The 21,467-nt window shown below is 50.3% G+C and overlaps 1 protein-coding gene across 2 annotated transcripts; it reads left to right on the top strand.

Annotated features, from left to right (window-relative positions):
• Positions 1-6,594: 6,594 nt before the first annotated feature.
• On the top strand, positions 6,595-14,738 carry Treml2 (triggering receptor expressed on myeloid cells like 2). 2 transcript variants are annotated; one of them, XM_038344246.1, is made up of 5 exons: positions 6,595-6,679; positions 8,659-8,979; positions 13,090-13,306; positions 14,220-14,326; positions 14,606-14,738. In XM_038344246.1, the coding sequence occupies exons 1-5, from the start codon at positions 6,610-6,612 to the stop codon at positions 14,701-14,703; spliced, it is 813 nt and encodes a 270-aa protein (XP_038200174.1). In that variant the 5' UTR covers positions 6,595-6,609; the 3' UTR covers positions 14,704-14,738. The 2 variants fall into 2 exon arrangements, with proteins under 2 accessions (XP_038200174.1, XP_038200173.1); XM_038344245.1 differs by having other exon boundaries at positions 12,934-13,306.
• The last annotated feature ends 6,729 nt before the right edge of the window (positions 14,739-21,467 follow it).

Here is a 21,467-nt window from a genome sequence, read left to right as displayed (position 1 = left end):
TTTATGACTTCTTATCTCCTATATCAGAATAATTGATCTATTTATTTCTCTGTTATTTCAGGTTATTCCTTTGACAACATTCCTTTCTCATCTTATTTTTCCTCCTCTCTTTTAGGACTCACTGCTTAAAGTCACCCAAGTGCAAACAGAGGTGAGAATCTTACCAAAGAAGCCCAAATGCATAGACCTATTCAACACGTCATAAAGTCACCCACATCAAAGATTAACAAAAGCCAAGAGAATATCTTGAATTATTTGGAAGAAATTTTCATCTCCTTCTTACACTTTAAGCTATACAAAATCATAATAGGTATTAAAGATAGAAATGCTAAGTAAGAAGATATTTAAAAGCAAAACAAATATATGTGTGTTGAGGTAGAGATATAAGCAATAGAAGACAGACAGGAGCCATAGAGAAAAAAGGTCAGAGAATTAAAATCCCAAAGATAGGCATGATGGCACAAACCTGGAATTCCAGCCCATGAGAGGCAAAGGGAGGAAGATGAATAATTCAAGATTACCAAGATCAAGGTACACAGTAAATCTGAAGTCAGCTTGTGGCTGCACGAGAGACCTGCCTAAAAATATCCAAAACAAACCTAGATTTTTCTATGTTTCAAGACTCCATGAGGAAAAGAAAAAAGGGGTTGAGGACAAGGTGTGGGAGAGAGAGAGAGAGAGAGAGAGAGAGAGAGAGAGAGAGAGAGAGAGAGAGAGACTAGGCAGCAATAACCTAACTCCCTCCCAATAGCTGTCATAGTAAAAACAATTTGGGAGGGGAAAGGGTTTATGTCACTTCAGGTAACAGTCCATCACTGAGGAAAGGCAGGGCAGAAACTCAAGGCACAGGAGCTGATGCAGAGGCCATGGAGGGTGCTGCTTAGGGTCTTGCTCCATGAGTCTTGCTCAGCCTGCTTTCTTACAGTATCCAGGACCATCTGCCCAAGGGTGGCACTGCTCACAGTGAGATAGGTCCTCCCATAGCAACCATCAATCAAGGAAATACACCACAGGCTTGCCTACAGTTCAGCCTGTTGGGGCCATATCCACAATTGAGGCTCTCTCCTCCCAAATGACTCTGACATGTGTCAAGGTGACAGACAGTAGGCCATACCTCCTAAAAACCTCCTAAAAGTTCTGTCACTTCTTAGTATATACAGGCAGGTGACCAAGCCTTTCACACATAAACCTTTAGAAGACTGTCATGAGTTTTGAGAGATAGCCCCTTGAAGATGCGTCTTGGGGTTTTCGTTTGGTGGGCACGGTTGTGTGTCTGTACAGCTTCTTCAGCTGAAATCCACTTCAGAGGCATTGGCAAGGCAGGTTTGAGAGCTCTGAGAATGACAGAGAGCACTCACATCTGTTTTGTGGGTCCTGGGGCAGATCAGAGCTGCTCTGTGGTCCACACAGGCAAGGCACAGTTGATACAAAAGAGGAGGCAGGTACTTCTCAAATTCTGAGGATTCTTCATGGATGGAGGAGCTCCTGTGATACAGGGGAGGGATGATCGTCTGGTGAGAGAGAGAGAGAGAGAGAGAGAGAGAGAGAGAGAGAGAGAGAGAGAGAGAGAGAGAGAGAGAGAGACCAGAAGTCAACATTGGGCCAGCTTCTCAATGGGTCTCCACCTTGGTTTTAAGACAGGGTCTGAAGCCGGGCGGTGGTGGCGCACGCCTTTAATCCCAGCACTCAGGAGGCAGAGGCAGGCAGATCTCTGTGAGTTCGAGGCCAGCCTGGTCTACAAGAGCTAGTTCCAGGACAGGCTCTAAAAAAGCTGCAGAGAAACCCTGTCTCGAAAAACCAAAAAAAAAAAAAAGACAGGGTCTGTGCTGAGCCTAGACATCACTGATATGGTTAGATTGGCTGGCCAATTTGCTCCAGGAACTCACCTGTCTCCCTCACCCCATGACAAGTACATGACACCGTTGTCAGCTTTTACACAGGGCCTGGGGACACAAATTCAGGTTTTAGTGCTTGGATGGTAGACATGACACTTTCTAAGACATTATCCCCACCCTAGCGCTTTAGACAATGTCTGCTTCTCCTGTGGTCCTTCTTTGCATCAGAGAAGCCTGTTCAGATCTTCCAGGACCCGTGCACCACCACACCCTGTGCATGCAGCGCCGGGGATTGAACCCAAGGCTTTGTGCACGCCAGGCCAGCACTCCACAGCTCAGCTAAATCTCCAGCCCCAGGGATATATATTTGGATTGATGTTATATTATGTGAATTGTATCTTAGAAAAAATTGTATCTTAAAAAAATTGTATCTTAAAAGCCTGTGAGCTTAGCTTAAACAAAGGTTTCTTTGATAACACAAAAATATAAGCCATTAAAATTACATATAGGATTTCATCAAAAGAAACCAACACAGAATGATCCATCCCATATAACTTTCACTTCCTATAGGAAACACTATGAGGAAAAAGTCAACCACATTAGGGATTGCCTGGGGCTGAGAGGCTATCAGGAGCTATGATAAAGATTGGGGGATGGTGCTTTTCCATTACAGCAGTAGATACAAAACCTCCCTGGACTGGACATTGAAGAGAGTGAAGTTTATTTAATTTTTAAGTGGGAAAAATAAATGTAAACAAAAATGAGGGCTGAAGAGAGGACTCAGTAGTTCAGACAGTGTGCTGCTCCGGCAGAGGACTTGAGTTTGGCTCCAGGCACCCGAGTCAGACGGCTCCTAACCACCCGTAACTCAGTCACTGTGGCTTCCTAACCACCCGTAACTCAGTCACTGTGGCCTCCTAACCACCTGTAACTCTGTCACCGTGACCTCCTAACCACCTGTAACTCTGTCACCGTGACCTTGTTTTACCTTGTCTCACTCTGTGCGGGACATGCTGGGGGGCTTCGTAGGTCTGTTCTAGCTTAGAACACCCTCACAGAGGTGAGTGTAACTCTCATATCCGAAGCCTCTGCTCTAATGGAGGGGAGGAAGGAAGACACCATGTGTGTTGGGGAAGAGAGAGTCTGAACTCGGGGTGTGAGCCCTGGGAAAGAAACACCAGGTCTTCAGTGTGCAGAAAAGCCTGAAGATACTGTTAGTCAGGGCCACGCCATTTTGTGACGTTCCCCCATGCTGGTTGAACTGTAACAGTTTCTGAAACGAAACCATTTGCTTTTCAGAGCTAAAATAACTTGTTTTGCAGATTTTTGCCCTTCCCAACATTGGAGCTGACTCAGAGACAGCCCAGCTGCAAGCAAATACTTTGGGTACCCACCAACCATGTGACTTGGAATTCCCCCACTTCCTCTAAGCTTTCCTCAGATCCATGACCATACTGCTGTCTGCTTGTCGGTCTAGGGCTCTGCAGGTGTGAAATACAACTCTCACCTCACAGGGCATAAGACAGAGTTTACTTGGGAGTTGGTTCCCAAAGAGTAAATTTTGTCTAGGAGCACAGACTAGGTTACCCCAAATTCCATGTTTTAACATGTTAACGTTTCCTTGCAGGTTCTTGAAAAGTAGATATTTATTTTAATTTTGTGTGGGGGTGCTTTGCTTTCATGCATGTATGTGTACCATATATGTGCCTACTGCCTCAGAAGCTAGAAAGAAGGAGCCAGATCCTCCGGAACTGGAGTTAAGGAGGCTGCAACTTGCCACATGGGTGCTGGGAACTGGACCCCGGCCCTCTGCAAGAACAACAAGGGCTCTAAAGAGCTAAGTCATCTCTCTAGCCCCCTCCATGAAGTGTTCTAGTAATAGAACAAACAAAGCCACACATCAGGGCACTTTTAAAGTATATTGGCGGAGACCTAAGGAAGGCAGGCCGCTGTAGAGTGTGGAAAGCCTAGGGCTGGGCCTCAGCTCCTGTCGGGCCTTATCCTCAGCCTGCTGACTTGCACATTCTAAAAGACTTAGATAATGCTCACAAAGATAGGTCTCACACAAGCATGGCAAAATATGGCCCAAGGGAACTTGACTATGGACTGTGGACTGTCTTCATTTCAAACTCTCCACAGTCACTGAAGCCACTTTCTCAAAAAAAAAAAAAAAAAAGAAGAAGAAGAAGAAGAAGAAGAAGCTTGAGGGTTGAAGAGATGGCTCAGCAGAGGACCTGGGTTCGGTTCCCAGCACCCACATGGCAACACACAACCATCTGTAAATCCAGTTCCAGGGAATCCAACACCCTCTTCTGCCCTCCACAGGAACCAGGCACGTGTGTGGAGCACATACATGCAGGCAAAACACTCACAGATATCAAATAAAAATATTTTTAAAAATTAAAAAAACTAAACCTAGGGAGAACGTTTATTTATTTTTGAGATAGAATCTCACTGTGTAGACCAGGCTGGCATCTGGGTCTCACTATGGAGACCAGGCTGGCCTCAGACACACAGGGATCAAATTGCCTTTGCTGAGATTAAATGTAGGCACCATCACACTTGGAAAAATCTTCATTATTTAAAGTACATGATCATCTTTGTCAGCATAGAGAGTTTAGCACCAGGGTAAATGAAATCTAATGAGAATAAAAAATAATGGCATCATTGTAATAAAAACTTAGCTTAGTTAACCAGATTATACACATTATACTTATATGGTCTTAATAAGTAGCTATTCTTTCTCTTTTTACAAAGCTAACCTTCTCTTGGAGTGATCTCATCAAAGTGTATGTGTGTGTGTGTCTGTGTCTTTGTGTGTATGTGTGCTTGTGTGTGTGTGTGTGTCTCTGTGTGTGTGTCTGTGTATGTGTGCCTGTATGTATATCTGTGTATGTGTCTGTGTGTGCCTGTGTGTGTATGTGTGTGCCTGTATGTATATCTGTGTATATGTCTGTGTGTGCCTGTGTGTGTTTATGTGTGTGCCTGTGTGTGCCCCTGTATGTGCCTGTGTGGGTTCCTTTGTGTGTGCCTGTTTGTGTGTCTCTGTGTGTGTGTCTGTGTATGTGTGCCTGTGTGTATATCTCTCTCTGTGTGTGTATGTGTGTGCCTGTGTGTCTCTGTGTGTGTGTGCCTCTGTGTGTGTATGTGTGTGCCTGTGTGTGTGTGTGTGTGTGTGTGTGTAACATTTGTTTATTTTGTCTGCGTGTCAGAGGACACCTTGCTGGAGTCAGTTTTTCCTTCCATCGTGTGACTACGGGACTGGAACTCAGGTCCTCAGAGGCTCACCAACAAGCCCCTTTACCGGCTGAGCCATCATGCCAGTTGACTTGGTTGGTCTGGGAGTGCAGGTTAAGTGTACAGCCATCTTGGTGAGGGAGTCAAGTCGGTGAGAGCCACAAGCAGTTGGAAAGCAGAGTCACGAGTGAGTCAGGCAACCAGCCTTATAGAAGGCTCAGCGTCGGGTACAGCCCCTCCCAGGAACTTCTGTTCACAGCATTGGACACAATTCTCCCCACAAAAGATAACATGTCTCAGTGTCCCCTTTGAATGCCACATCAGAACCCTTCAGGACAAGTCTGTCTCGTTCTTTCTCCCATAGCGTCCAGGGCCTAATGAATGAATGAGTTAAAAGATAAGAGACGTTTGAAGTGATCAAAGCTAAGAACCCTTTGTCTGGGATTTGGGAGTTCAAGTTCATGCTAAGACTGCAGCTGTGCAAATTGGAGGACGTTCTGCTCAGTGGCCTGAACAAGCAGAGGGAGCACATATAATCATAGGGCTGCACAGCTGTTGGACACAGTAGAGTCTTGATTCTTTGGGGACTGAGGAAAGGGTGGAGTCTTGGGCCAAATGCTGGGTCATTTCAACTAGAGTCGGGTGGCTGTGGAAGAGAGATATGGCTGAGGAAAGGAAGTTGAGGGGATAGGAGTGTGCTCTGAGAAGTCTAAGCGGGCAGAACAAGGGGAGGGAGGGGCTCTGAGGGCATGGTAATCTGAGAAGAGATGGGGGAGGGGGAGGTTTACTGTGTGTCCAGAAGCCTGGGGGTCTGGGAGGAGTGAGAGGCTAGAGAGAGCCTTGGTTGAGTTAGAGACCACGGGAGGAGCAGCAGAGAGGAACAGAGTCAGGGCAAAGTGTGGAGTGTGTGAATGTGGGTTTCTAAATTTGCATATTTTCCCCACGACAAAAAAAGACAGCACGTGAGTCTGTGAGCGGTTATTTGCTACAGTGAGCAGGAGCCGCCTGTGTAAGCAGCTGAGAGTCGGAGGGTTAGGGTCAAAGTGGCTGAAGGAACGCGTTTCACCAGAGGTAAGACCTTCCTTGGGCAGGAGTGTCAAGGCCTGCCAGAGAGCAGCAGCTCCCGAACCTCCGAACCCAGAAGATACCATAAAGTTTGCACAGAATGTCCCAGAAGCTGATCCTCCAGTTCCCTGGGTGGACGGGCCACGTTGGATGAGGAGATGCCCCAGAGGATTAGGTTTTCCTTAGAGAATCACAGAGGTTGTGGTTGTTGAGCTTCTCCAGGCCCAGGGGCCCCAGGACTGGGTGGAACAGCCACACCTGCCGGCAGTTCTGAGGAAGAGGGCGGAAACTGCCAGCGCCCGCCCTCCACTGGCTCTCCCCAGGCTTGCGATAGGCTCTCCTGGGTCACTGTGTGCCACACGGCCTCACTTCCCGAAATGGGCAACTGTACTTTTTAGAGTCTGACATCCCTCCCTGGTTGACCCAAGTGGCATGCCCGGGGTCAGTGTGGGCCCTAACCCTGGGTGACTGGATGGAGCCATGGCCTTCCATGTTCCTGCTGCTGCTGCTGCTGCTTTTGTGGTTACAGAGCTGTGTCTCAGGTGAGAGGTGGGGTGAGAGAAGAGAGAGACCATGTCCTCCTGTCTGTCACCCATGGCCTTTTCGTGCTCTATTGTCTTAATGTTTTGTTGGGGAGGAGGCTGGGCTGACTTGGTGGGCCTTTGCCAGAGACCTGTGAGAATGTCCATGCTAATATCTGGTCCCAGGGAGAGCTCCACCAGGCCTCACATGGATGGTGTAGCTATATCCGCTACTTTGGCCCTTATCTGCTGGATTTCCTTGGTATGGAGAATTTCCTCACAGAAATTACCTGTTTGGTGTTTGTCCGTCTAGAGAGTTCTGGCTGGTGCTGTTGCGACTCCTTGTACGTCTGCACACTTTGAATTCTGTTTTTCTTGGAAAGCTGATGCCATATCCGGTCCCTCTGCTCTGACCTGCAGGGAACCAATCCTCAAAGGCCTTTCCCTAATCATGGCTCCTCTCTGCGGGAGGCTCACCCGTTCTTGCCTTCCTGTTCCGCTCTGGGTATGGTGAGGCCTGGCAAACCCACCCCTCACTGTTTGTCAGAAAGTGAAGACATAAATGAACCACGGACCCTAGAGACTTCCTCCAGGTGCCCCTTTGTTGCTCTGCAGGGAGAAGGTTCTTCTCGAAACACGGCTGAGCTGACGTGAAGTTGACAGGCCTGTCCTGTTCTGTTCTGTTCACTTTGCAAGGGAAGAAGACTAAGAGCGTCAGCTACAGTGGCAAGTGGCCTCGAAGGGCTAAACTGTAGCTCCTCCCTTCCTCTGCCCCCTGAATCATCCTGCCACCTACTCTCTCTTCAACAGATTGGGTTAGGAAGGACACGGACCACATTCATGTATTCATTCATACTCCTTTGTATGTGTGTGTTACATACACGTGCAGGTCATCCATCCTCTTGCCCCGCCCCCCAGCCATTGCTGGGGTAACAGGTGCACAGTGATGGTGCTTGGTGTTTTGCATGAGTCTTGGGTTTGGAACTCATGCTTAGGAGTCTTCCTAAACCATCTCCCCAGCCCTTTTTCTCTTTAGAGACAGGGTTTTGTTTCCAGGCTAGCCTGAACTCACTAGATACCCCAGGTTAGCATTACACTCTAGCTCCTCCTACCTCAGTCTCCCTCCTGCTATTACAGGCTTGTGTCACGTCTCACCCCATAATAGAGAGACCAGGCATGTGTAACCTGTGCTCTGCAAGCCAAATGCATCCTGGGATAGCTATGGCTTGCCCAATGCATTTGTAGACCACAAAGTCAAGTTGCAACATTGAACCATTGGATGAACAGTGAATCATGTAGAATTCACTGGCCGGCTCAGCAACAGGGCCGTAAGTCTGTGCGGCATGCTTATCTTTGGGGTTTATGTAACGATAGATTATTTGAAAATTAAGCACCTTGGAGAGTGCTATTGAAAAGGCATTCAGTAGAGGGCAGAGGTGTGACTCAGTGGTGGAGTGCTTGCCTAACATGCTTGAGGCACTGTGTGTGATCCCCAACATACCATACAAAACCAATAGGACAGAGCAGAGAGGAAAAGAGGAAGAGGAGGAGGAAAATTATTACTGGGGGAGATAATTCTTCATCGCTTTCCTAGACACGGGCCTTCTTGTCACCACAGCAGTGTGTGTGCTCAGGCTCCAGAGCTTGGTGACCTGTTTGTGTCTGCACATCTGTCTCAGGCAGAGCCCTGGTCTGTCATGAAATACTGGACATCCCCGAAGACCAGGAACTATCCAGAGAAAGGGACGATATCTGGTAGTGATTTCCCGCTAGGGTTGCTTCCTCATTGGACTGGGGTCTCCTCCATCAGACTGGGAACATGCTGTTAAAGGGCCCTGTGCTTCTCCCATCAGACTCCCGAAGGGTGGGGCTGTGCTCCCCCATCACCCTGAGTTCCACAAAGCCAGGGCTGCTGCACCCTTCTTTCACCTCCTGCTGCTGGTTTCAAGATGTCTTTCTCTTCCTCTCCAGACCGTGCTCAGAAAGTCCTGTCTCCCCAGGTCCCTCCAACGAGAATGTGTACAAGAAAGTATGGCGGCGTGAAGGGGAGTCTCTGACTGTGCTGTGCTCCTACAAGAACCGCCGGAACCGCACTGAGAGCAAGGCTTGGTGCAAGGTCAGGAAGAAGAAGTGCGAGCCCAGCTTCATCCGGAGCTGGGTGAAGGGGCCCAGCTACTCGATGCAGGATGATGCCAAGGCCAAGGTGGTCCACATCACCATGGAGGCCCTCAGGGTCCAGGACTCAGGTCGATATTGGTGCATGCGAAACACAGATGGGAGTCTCTACCCCTTGGTGGGTTTCCAGCTGGAAGTGTATCCAGGTGAGCAGACCCAGCCAGAGCTGGGGTGGGTGGGGTAGTATAAGAATGAGTGGTTCTTCACTAGGGACGTCTTCCTGTCTCCATTTTACGGACAAAAAAAATGAGCTTTATGAAACTCTGTGTGGCTCTGTCCTTGCCCTATGTGGAAGAGAGATGGAACTCTTCGGCTGTCTGAACATCATACACTCACTGTCGGGTGTGTACAGCACTGTTCCAGGCCTTGAGAATATAACTAAGAACAAAACCAGCCACAGTCCCGCACTGTGGGGAGCCCTGACAGTCACACGCCATCCGACCAATCATGGCACAGCAACATGCATGTGCTGAGAAAGCAATGATGAACTAGTTGCTTGGTGTTGGGGCCCCAGGAGAGGAGAGCTCTGTCATGCTTGGAAGGGCACCTGCAGGGACAGCCTTATGAGCAAAGGCCCTGCAGAGAGATGCAGCAAGTCCTGCAAAAGAACAGGCGTGGCTGGGCCACTCTGGCTATGGGGGAAGGATTAGGGGAAAGGAACAGTTAGGTTTATAGTAATTTGTTGCATTTATTTGTTTATTTGGGGGCAAGGTCTCACTATGTAGCCCTGCTGGCCCGGAGATCACTGTGCAGACCAGGCTGACCCTGAATCTCTGACCACAGAGATCGCACTCCCTCTGCCTCCCAGGAGCTGGGGTTAAAGGTGCTCTACCCGCACCAGTCCAATGCATTGCTTCTTTTTAAGCTTTCAGCTTGCAGAGTCGAGTGGTTCTGAGTTCAGTGATACAGAGCTGGGTCTAATTCTAACTGCAAAGGAAGAGAAGCATGCTATAGCTTTTGTTTCTTTCGCACATGTATGTATGTAAATGTATGTGTGGGTACACTGTGTGTATGTGGAGGTCAGAGGTCAATTCAGGGGTCACTCCTTAGGAGCTGTCCTCACTGTGTGTATGTGGAGGTCAGAGGTCAAGCTCAGGGGTCACTCCTTAGGAGCTGTCCTCACTGTTTGTATGTGGAGGTCAGAGGTCAAGCCCAGGGGTCACTCCTTAGGAGCTGTCCTCATTGTTTTTGAGACAGGGTGTCTCTCTGGCCTGTAGTGTGCCAAGTGGGCTACACTGCTCCCCATGCCCAGATTAAGAGCACACGCCAGTGTGCCCAGGTCTGCATGCCTCCAAGGCCAGCGCTGGACTGATTGAGCCATGTCAGCTCCATCTCTGTAAGGTGACAGTCACTGCTGACAAACGGTGGGGTAGGGAGAGGAGGCAGTGAGACCAAGGGGCCTGACTGGAAATAGCAGGGGCTTGGACAAGTGGGACTTGGGCACCTGGAACACCGGTAACAGAAAAACTCAAATCTCGGCTTCTTAAGACTCTGCTTATTTTGGAGTGAGGGAAGATTTGCTCAATGGGGAGAATGGAGGAGAACATTGACTCTTCGGTTGCTGGGGGATGGTAGCATTATGTAGTGGGAAACCACTAAAGAGTTCATATGGAGGGAAAATGAAGAGCCCTGTTTGGTCATGTGAAGGCATCTTCTGTATTCAGGTAGAGAGGAAGCAGGCAGTTGAAGTGTTACTGACGGGACAGAACTGGGGTGTGCACTTGGAAGTGTCTCTGTGAAGAGTCAAGGGCATTTAAAGGTCACAGCTTAGGGCTGTGGATGAGACTGTAGGATAAAGGGTCTCTCCCGCATATCTCAGTACAGCTGCTCATCACAACAAAGGGGAGAGAGAAATCTCTCTCCTGTCTACAGAAAGATGAGAGCAGAGTCTGAACAAGAATGGGTCCCTATGCTTATAGAACAGGAAATGGTGAGGACCCAGGAAGTGTCTGGGGAAAGCCACCCGTTGTTATGAGTTCGCCCTCCACCTGCCATGCCCTGCTCCCTGACCTGAGTGCATCCCCATCCTCCCGTTCTGAACCAGGAAGAGCGTCCCTCCCAGCTGTGGTGCTGAATCTCATCCTGTGCTCTAGCTCCATGCCAACCAAGAAGCAGGAGAAACTGACCCTGGGGTCTTCACTTGGAGGGAGCCATCAGGAAATGGGCTTATTATTCTATAATCACTTCTCTTATCAGCGTGTGCGTGCATGCATACATCCGTGCTTGTGTGTTTGTGTGTGTGTGTGTGTGTGTGTGTGTGTGTGTGTGTGTGTATGTGGAGTGTATGCACAAGTGTGCTCTACCTGTGGGGGCCAGAGAACAACTTCACCTGTCATTCCCAAGTGCCATTTTATTTTCTTTTATTTCCCTTGAGCCAGGGGTTGTCACTAACCAGGAACATGCCAAGTAGGTTAGGCTATCTGGCCAGTGACCCCAGGAATTCCCCTGTCCACCCCCAGCATGGGACTGTAAGCGTGTCCTACATGCTTGGGTTCCTGGGGCTGAACTCAGGTCCTCATGTTCACATGGCCGGCACCACTGACCGAGCTGCCCCTCAAAGTCTTCATTTTCTGCTTCCCAAGGGTAACCTTGGGGAGGTTTCTACTTTGCCCACGTTTTCAGTTGAGAGAAAGAACCATCTCCTGCCAATGGCCATGTGACACAGTGGGGAAAGACACTTGATGTGAAACCTGACGATCTGAGCCAGATCCCTGGGACCTTGTAGTGGAGGAGAGAACTGACGGCTACAGGTGCTTTGATCTCCATGTTCATATCAGGAATGTGTGTGACCCCCAATAAAGAAATGAAAATGTAAAAATGTACTTAAACCTCAGCCCAATTACAGCTCTAAGAGCAGGGTGTGCACCGCCCCAGAAACCAGGCCTTGTAGCCCAGGACAACTGAGTGGGGACGCAGCTGCTCTCCTGCCCAGCTCCTGCATCTTTGGAGGTGGGGATGGCTTCCTCCTGAGCCCTTTCCTGATGCTTCCTCTCACACACAGATGTGTTGAGTAGGATGAGGGAAGGCCTTCAGGGGTGAGACTTAGCTGCAGCTGTGGAGGCCCCTCTAAGGGCTGAGTCCTTTACGATGCTTTGAATGTCTCTGCTGCGCATGTCTATCTCGTGCTGTATGAAGGCACCATGTGGAGAGTTGTTGGGGTGACCTTGAGGGGAGTCTAAGCTGGAAACTGGCCTCGTCCTTCATCTTTTCCCTCCCCCACATTGTTAGTCAGGCTTCAATGCATAGAACAATGGCTCAGGCTTCCCTACATGGGACCACTGGCCTCAGGAATGTCTTTTCTGTGCCTTGTAAGTCTTTCCCTCTCTTGCTCCTGCTGAGACTCAGAACTCCTGACTGCGGTTCCCACATGCTGTCCAGACCCCACGCTGCTCTGGAGAAATGAGTTAGGATGAAGTCAGAGGGCAGGACCTGCTCCTGGGTGTCGATGTGCACCCCGAGGAGGGGACTGACCACAACTGTTTGCAGTTTTCTCTTGAATTTGAGACCCTTGACTCCTCTCTGTCCCCAGTTCTAGCCCCATCTGACAATTATGAAGCAGTTGTCTTTATACAACATCATATGATAGAAATATCTCCTAAACTCCAAAGGGGCAGTGAGATGGTTCGATGGGTAACAGCACTTACCATCAAGCCTGGGGACCTGGTTCAAACCTCAGGACCCAAAAGATGGAGTGACAGAACTGACTTCTGCAAGTTGTCCCGGAACCTTCACATGTGTTCTGTGGCACATGTGCACACGCAAATACACACACTTACACGCTAAATAAATGTCATTTTAAAGGAAAGTTCTTTGGTGCTCTTGATTGACCAGGGAGCTAGGAAGTCAGATGACAGTGTGCTGGGGACCAGCCCTGACAGGGGAGGCTGAAGAGAGTGTTCCAATGTCTCCCTTCCTCACTTGTCTACTTCCTCCTTCCTGTCTGCCTCTGAAAGAACACACAGCTGACACTCAGAAGCCAAGCCCAAAGTCACGGAGGGCAGGTTCTCCTCAGTATCTGTGCAGCTGAGGGGCTGTGAATTCTGTCCCTGGAACTCAAGTCTCTGGATTAATCTAATATTTCCTCCTCTCTGGTTTCTTAGCCCTCACAACTGAGAGAAGCATTCGTCGCACGCATCTAACCAACACCCTGAAGAGTGGATTTGTCACAACGGGCCAGGTCCCCATTTCAGGCCATCATGCCCCCTTCACCCCTGACGTGACTGTGTTCACATCTGGACTCCTCACCTTGGCCTCAGGGACCACCGAGCCAACCCCTGTGACAAGCTACAGTTTCACCAGTTCCAGTGGCACCATTACAGAGCGCGGGAGGAGCACAAAGAACCAGCCAGTGACCATGTCTCCTAGCAATGCGAGACCCTTCTCTGCTGATCCAGCGACCACCTCCACCGAATCCAGACACCCGAGCAGCAGCTTGTCCACCACGGGGATGTACCACCCGTCAACCCCCAAGAGGTCATGTGATATTCTCTCAGGCGTGGTCCCAGCTCTCAGAGTCCAACAGATCTCAAGAGGCCACTCTTGTGTCCACTCTTACTCCCTATTGCTCCCCCTGAATTCAATGAGGTCACTGCTATTGAGCAGTGGATTATGGGAAATGGGAAGGGCCATAAAGGAAGGCAATGGGATGAGGGTCAAGACTAAGGATGGAGAGGAGAGGGCTGGGTCAGGCGAGGGACTGGGGAAGAGAAGTGTGGTTGTTTTACTTGGATTCCCCCGGACCCTGAGACAAGGAGCAGCATTTTACCCTGGCACTGGGAAGAGGGTGGACGTGTCCCAGAGAATGGAAGTCGGCTGGCAAACTGTGCTGAGGCGGCCTCTGCTGTGCACACAGGAACGCCCTGCCTCTGGGCATCTAGTGCCAGGTGCCCACTCAAGGCCAAGGGAGCTAGGACAGCGATATGCCACCTTCTGTTCTCCACTGGTGGGGGCAGCATGAGAGTGCCAGCACAATGGGCAGTGCAGGCCCTGGTGTCACATGGAGAGGGAGCTTCTGCAACACAAAACGGGGTGGGGGCCAAGAGGAGTCCTCAGTCACTATGGAGGCAGCAATCTTGATGTCTTGGGCCCCCTAGGGCCATTGTGAACTACCCTTGTCTTCACTGATGGGGGTTTGAGGACTTTTTGGAGGAGAGGGGACAGTGGTAGATGCCGGCTCTTTCTGCCTGCCTTACCTCCTTAACAGGGACCATGACTCACTCTGTCCTCATATGTTCTTTCCACAGCTCAACCCAAGATGGGGCAACTATCTGGAGGGAGCGATGGTACGGTGTTACCTGCCGGGTAACCTCTGTGCTTTCTGTCCTGCCAAGGAAGCTTGGCCAAGGTGAGAACCCAGTCCTGATTCTCTCTTGTCCTGCCTCCTCAGGTCCCAGCAGACTTACCTCACTGCGACGGTGGTAGTACTGACATTCCTTCCGGTGCCTGTGGTGTTGGTTATGGTCTATGGCTTTTGGAAGAAGCGGCACATGGGAAGTAAGTACAGTCACCCCTGGAAGCCAGGGCCAAGATCTGTGTCCCTACTCTGAGGACTGTGACTCTGAGACTTTGGCTGGGGAATAAACCTCTGCCTGTGTCCAGTCAAGAAGGCCAGTGACATCCAGGGAGGAGGCGGGTACCAGGCATGGGTGGTCCCTCCCACATGTCCCTTATGGGGATGAAGGAACAATACAGAGACCAGAGAGGGTCAAGGGTCACCCAGGGGCAGGGCAGGGCAGGGCATGGCCTTTCTTCATCTTTCCTCGTTTGTTGTAGGCTACAGCTTGGGCAACGACTCTGCTAAACCCTGGATACATCTTCCTGAAGGACCAGAGACACTATGGAAGCCTGCTTGGTCTAAGATAACTCAGTGATCTGAAGAGCTGACGCCAATGGACTCAGAGGCCAGAGAGGGACCGAAGCCCAGGATAATGGGCCCTGGGGCAGCAGCACAGTACGGCTGCCTTCCCTTCACCTAGGGCCACCATGTCCTCAGCTTCTCTCTGTTCCCTACAAACGTCTCCATATGTTTGGAGACAAGAGCCAGAGTCATGAGCCCTCGGGCAGCCATTGTCTGTAGAGTCCTATTCTGAATGAGAAGGGACAGAGACTGAGACCTGGGATCATAGAGGAACTGGTACCAGGAGGTCCCTGAGCTGACCAGGGCCACGTGTCTTCTGATGTGTCCTGACTGTGGCTGCTGGTCCCCTCTGTCCTGGAAGCCTGAAGTTTACACGTGTCACTTGGTTCCTGCCTGCCAGCCTCTCTCAGGTCAGCGAGAGCCTACAGCTGCAAGACCAGCCTTTTGCAAAATGGCTGCAAAGGCTGAACATGGCCTCCCCCATTCCAGTTGCTTCTCCCATGCTACAGTGACGAGCTTATGGAGGAGACTGAAGGAACAGACTAATCATTGACGTGTCTGAAGCCCCTTCGAGAGGGCCCCTCCTCCAGACAGTGGGGTTGACCACTTATGAGGAAAGATCACATAGAGCTGCCCTGCTAAAACAGCAGTAGATGGAGGACTAGGTCTGGCGAGTGGACACCAGATTCTAGGCTGGAAACTATGGGCAGACACATGGACACAGACGTGGACATACACCCATACCCCCACACACAGATAGAGAGAGTGACACAGAGACAGACAGGCAGACAGAGAGGGGGAGGGAAATCTGGCTCTGGCCAACAAAAATCCTGCTATGAGCCATCCTTCTACTTGAGCAGCAGAACCATATCTCCAGGCAGGAGCAGAGACAACAGAGCCCAGGGCCTACTGACTCTGCCTCCTTCCTATGCACAACTCAGACTTGGCCTCTACTAGCGTGATCATTGGTCCAGAGTTGAGCAGGGATGGCTGAGGGGTGTGATCTATGGATTGTGTATGGGTTATGGGCTGTGGGCTGTAGGCTGTGGTCTGAACCGTCACCCTAGTAGTGGTGCACACTAGCCCATGGTGACTTGAAACGTCCCTGATCCAAGTGCAACATCTACACCCTCAGTCATGATTCAGGGACCTCCTAATGGCACAGCAAACATCACAGTCAGGAGGGTGACACAGCTGGGGCCTTGGTGACACTCCAGGATGTCTTTGCAGAGAGAGGAAGAGCCAAAGGTGTAACCTTGGAAAGAGAAGGTAACAACTTCCAGTACAGCTTGACAGAGGAGGAACTAGGTTGAGCAATTGACAAATCTAGTTCTAGAAGGAAGGACAGACAGACATATCACTGGCTCGCAGGCCATCTGCAGAGCCACTGCTCTAGTGAGCACCTGGGAGGAGCAGCTCACACTGCTGCCAGAGTCCCTCCCCCATTCCCATTCCTGCACCTTCATTGGCCCTGACAGTCCTGTTTCCTGGACAGCAGATGGACAGACCGTCAGGCATAGGATCCAGGGATCGCTGTGTGAACCCGAGCAAGACAATAGCCGTATCTGGGCCACGGTTTTCCCTGTCTTATGATAGGGGACAATAATTCCTACCTCTAAAGAGTGTTTGGGGGTGCACTGAAATGACATAAACATAGTGCAACCTTGTGAGTGTCTCTTGACTACTTTCCTGTGTTCATTCCTGTTCCACTGTTCATTAGGAACTGAATTTTGCTTCAGTGTTTGCTCAGCTGCTGTGATGGAAACACTCTGACCAGGGGCTGCAAAGATGGCCCCGTGGTCAACATGCTTATTGCTCCAGCAAGGACCCAGGTTCAGTTTCCAGTACCCACACCGGGCAGCTCATAGATGCCCTTCACTCCAGTTCCAGGGTATCTGATGTCCCTTTAGGCCCCCTCAGGCCTATGGTGCATATGAACTATTACAAATACACATGAATACACCCAATCCAAAAAAAATCTTTAAAAATCAACAAAACCCAGACACTCTAGCCAAAAGCAACCTAGGGAGTAAAGGGTTTATTTGCGTTATGCTTCCCTGTCACAGTCTGTCTTTGAAGGAAGTCGGGACAGGAACTCAGGCAGGGACTGAAGCAGAGACCATGGAGGAATGCAGTCTGCTGCCATGTCTGCTCGCAGGCCTGTGCTTAGTTAGCTTTCTTATACAGTGCAGGACTTCTTGCCCAGGGAATGGTGTCTCCCACAGTGGGCTGACCCTCCTCTATCAGCTAACAACAAGACTATCCCCCAGAGACATGTCCACAGGCCAGTGTGATCAGGGTGATCCCTCAACAGAGGCACCCTTCTCTGGAGACCCCAGGCTGTGTCAACTTGACATTTGAAGCTACCTGTCAAGTTTCTTGCTCTCACCTTGTCTCCTCCCCTTCTAGGCTCACACATGGACGGTGCAGCTCTGTGCTGGTGGCTGCATCAGTTCCTTTTCTGTTGCTGTGATAAACACCACTGTTGGGGACTGCCTGGTCCTAGGCTTTCCCTGGGGCCCTGAAGTATGGGGAAGGAATTGGTTCCTTGTCTAACACCAGGAACATGCAGGGCAATGACAGTAATAGCCTGGGGCCAGGGCCTTAGAGAAGCTGTGGTTTCAGACCCTGGGAGCCCAACTCTTCCCCACAAGGGCTGTGGTTATCAGTGTCAAGGTCCGTGTGCTCTGGCTGTGATGCACCTGCGATTTCTGTTCCTTTCCTACAACAACACCTGATTATCCTCCTGCTGACTCCATCCCAGTGCAGGGTAGCTCTGTGCTGACCGCTCCCATTTCCCCTCTGCAAACTGTGTACAAAATGTTGTACTTCTTAATAATTCACAGGGCTTAAGGTATCAGCTTATGCAAGATCTCCTGGTCCCAGCATTCCTATCTTCTTTCTCTTTCTCATTTCATGTCCACCCACTCAGGATCCTGCACTGAAGTCTGCTGGTCCATGTCACACCATGACCAGCACAACTTTTAAAAGGAATGGTTTATGCAACAAGGTGGTACAAGATGCTCCAAGCTCACATTTTGGTCCACATGCAGGAAGCAGAGAGAGCAAACTAAGTAATGTAAAGCCTCAGGCTCTCATACCTACGCACTGTGACAAACTTCCTCCAACAAGGCCATACCTCCTAAAATCAGCACTACCAGCTGGGTACCAAGTGTTCAAATGCCTGAGGCTATGGGGACATCTTATTCAACCCACAACAGTGGCCTTGAGACCTTCTTGTGAATAGCTAAGGTACGTGGTAAGGCAGTGGTACTGAAGTCAAGGCCTGAGTTCAAATCCCCAGTGTGGCACTTCATCTCCGTGTGACCACATTGAGTCACTGTCCCTCTCTGATGCTGTGTCCTCTTCTGGACAGGAGGATGGTGAAGGCTGAAGCCCCTCTATTCCACCTCCTATGGCAAAGGCACGTGCGTGTTGGTTCATGAGCACAAATCAACATTTAGCAAGGCAGGGCAGCGGGGAAAGGAAGCCAGGCAGCTCTGGCCTCACTTTGACAGGGACAGAGGGAAGCAAAGGCGTTGTGTAGTTGCACACACATTAGACACACGCAGGGGCAGATGCTGTGGTGCAGGAGGCGGGACAGGCTTGCATCCTTCAGGAAGCAGGACTTGGAGATCCTGCAAACTCTGCATGGTTGGTCAGGCTTCATGAAGAAGTTTGCTGTATGAAGCCAGAGCACAGTCTAAGGCAAAAGATGATGGGCGATTCTTGCAGGAGGCAGGAGATGGGAGAGGCCTGCAGGAGTCTAGGGGTGTGGGTGCAGAGACAGCGCAGGCTGATGCACCTGGGAACTCTGGGAAGGCTGCTCCAGAAGGAGCTGCACAGAGAGAGGAGGCCAGGGACAGGCCCAGCTAGTGGGTGAGTGGAGTTTTCAGTGAGAGAGAGGTTAAACAGGATAGTGAGGGAGTGAGCCCCCATTCATGGGAGCAGGCCAGGGGTTCTGTAAGCCAGCAGCACATGAGAGCTAATACTCTAAGGCCTGCTCACTTGGGATCTCACGGTAGGAGCACTGGGAACTGAGGAGTGACTGTAGACACCTGTCTCCTCAGCTCCCATGGCCTGCTTGGCTTCTGAGGCTCTTCTCTCAGAACCCCAGGCCAGCCTCTTCCTCTGTCCCCTCCTTTCTGCTGTTCTTTCTGGTGTTTAGGGGACTCAGAAACAAAGAAAATGGGGGCTGGGAGTAGTAACAGCAGGGGTGCCAGACAGGCCAGGGATGCACTTCTTGAGCTAAGGGCCATAGAGACTGGAATCTCCTGCTTGACCAGAAGGAGCAGGTGAAGTAACCCTGGGCCACAGTTGTGCATGCTCCAGAACAGGTCACAGCCTGGCTGCAGATGCATGCCTGCTCTGCTAAGGGTGACACATGCTGCCTGGTCTGCCCTCAGCATCCTTGGACTTCTTACGCCATGCTGGGAGGGGTGAGGAGGCAGATGTCACCTCAGTGAGCAGTTCAGCTGCTGAAAATCACCTTTCCATGGCCCACATCTCTCCTAGACACCCCGCCTTGCCACGGACTGGCACTGTTATCTACAGTCTTAGCACCCTGTGCCAGCTTGGTCAAAGGCTTCCCCTGCCTCTCAGACCTCCTCCCACGGGGCCTGGGTTCCCTCAATGCCTGTAGTACCCCCACACTTGTGCCCTTTCCTCCCCAGAGTCTATCCTAAGTCCTGTGCAACCTAGGTCAGCCCTTGTCCCTGGCATCCTACCTACTAAACAACACTGTCATTTAAAGGTGCTTTCCTGTTCCTATAGTTTTTTAAAATCTTTTTATTTACTTATTTATTTTGAAATAGGGTCTTATATAGCCCTATCTGAACTTGCTTTGTAGCCAAGGATGAACTTGAACTCCCAATATCGAGGCTTAGAGTTCTGCACCACCATGCCAGGTGCTCTCCTACTTTATCTGCTAACTATGAAAAGCCTATAGCTATTGATTTTTTGTATGTCATGCAATAACAGTTTCATTTATTTATAAATTTCGCACGTATGTAAAAGTCAGAGGACAACTACTGAGAGGTGATTCTCTCCTTCTACCATGGTGTCATGAAGCTCAAACCCAGGTCATCAGTCATGGCAGCAATTGTCCCTGCCTGCTGAGCCATCTCGCTGTCCTGTGACAGTTATTTTGAAATACATTTGATGATTAAAGTCTTTCAAGTGACATTAGCAGTGAGTGTGGTATGTTATGTAACTGGGCATATGAGGGAAACATGGGGCTGGGGATCCCCTTTCCCTTCCCTCCTTCTGAACTCTCTCCCTTCATTCCCAGCTTTGGTGTTTTCCACACTAATCAGAACTCCCTTGCTCTTTTATTCCTGAGAATGCATGTCTACCCCCTTCTGCTCATCCCTTCTACTCCACACAGAAATTTCTGGTTCTCAGGTGGGCTACACAGCAAGGTTCTAATCCCGGAACTCAAACAGGGCTTAGAGTTCTAGCCAGGTCTCCAAAGGGCCTCTGGTTCTGTCACCTGCCTTCAGTGGGAGCCAAACTTGGGCGGGTGGGACAGAAACTTGAGGCTAAAGAGGAAGAGAGGAACTTGTGGGTGGTGCTGAATAGAAATGAGCACGACTCTTACTTCACTGTGGTTTCCTCCTGGGCTTTCTAAGCTTTCCTCACCGGGGTCTTCTGAGGCAGGAGACTACACCATCTCTGTGAGCCTTTATCTAGTTCAGTTCAGAAGCCTGGAACCAGAGCCTGTGCTGGAGGAGCCACAGGGCCGCACAGGCCTTGCTCAGCTTCCCTCTTGTCCTTGGAGGTGTCTGATTCCTCGGCAGTTCACCCTGCACTGGCTCTGGGGGCTGCCAGGACCCTGCCCTGACCTGGTCTCCTCTCCTCAGAGCATCCATACCTCCTTCCCTGCTTGCTCCCCTCCAGCTCAAGAAGAGGACCTATGGCCTGGGAGGCCACATACCTGCTATCCCCCATCCTGCTGGTGCTCCTGGCCTCAGGTGAGGACAGGGGACAAGGATAGAGAAAAGAAACCAGAGATAGGAGAGGGAAGGGGCTGGGAGGTGTACAAAATGGGGCTCTATTGGAAAGGCGGAACACATGGTGTGTTGTGGCCAACGACTGACTCTAAGCTGCATCCTGAGCATAGACACAAAGAGGGTCACTCCCTGAGAAGGGAGCCTCTCTCCTAAACCTGCTGTGCAGACTGGGGGACTCTCTGATATGAAGGGTGTGTGTGTTTCCAGGCTGTTGGGCAGAGAATGCAGAGTTATTTCAAGCAATGGAGGGCCAGACCTTTTATGTGAAATGCCAGTATAATCACAGCCAATACGTCAACATGATGAAGGTGTGGTGTCAGCAAACATCAACAGAACATTGTAAAGTGTTAGTGTCCAGTCCCATCACAGATACTCAGTGGCCAAAATTCTTCATCTGGGACTATCCTGACTCTCGCTTCTTCACTGTCACCATGACTGCACTCACGGTGAGAGACTCAGGTCTCTATTTCTGTGGAATCCATCACAATCACGGAATAATCAGTGTTATCAGAAAAATCCGCCTGGTGGTGTCAAGAGGTGAGCTTCCCCCTTCTATGTGGCTCTCAGCTTTCCTGATGACCAAGCTCTAGAGTTGGAGAGAATTCTAGAAACTGTGTCTTCCAATAGCTGGGAACTGGGGCACAGGGAAGACCCCCTCTCCCCGCAAGGCCCCCTGCTGGTTCAGGGCAGAGCCAACCCTAGAACAGAGGCTTGCTGATCTCTGGGCAGTTTTTTACCAGTTATTCTAAACACTTCTGCTGCTGCT

The sequence above is a fragment of the Arvicola amphibius genome, chromosome 9 (assembly GCF_903992535.2).
Source record: "Arvicola amphibius chromosome 9, mArvAmp1.2, whole genome shotgun sequence".
Classification (NCBI taxonomy): domain Eukaryota; kingdom Metazoa; phylum Chordata; class Mammalia; order Rodentia; family Cricetidae; genus Arvicola; species Arvicola amphibius.
This window is presented reverse-complemented; position numbering and strand designations above follow the sequence as displayed.

Excerpts from the sequence above, each read along its gene's own strand:
- Treml2 (XM_038344245.1), top strand. The coding sequence starts at position 6,610 with ATGGAGCCATGGCCTTCCATGTTCCTGCTGCTGCTGCTGCTGCTTTTG. Across the intron at positions 6,680-8,658 it reads GTTACAGAGCTGTGTCTCAG|GTCCCTCCAACGAGAATGTG; the intron begins GTGAGAGGTGGG and ends CTGTCTCCCCAG. Across the intron at positions 13,307-14,219 it reads CACCCGTCAACCCCCAAGAG|GTCCCAGCAGACTTACCTCA; the intron begins GTCATGTGATAT and ends CTGCCTCCTCAG.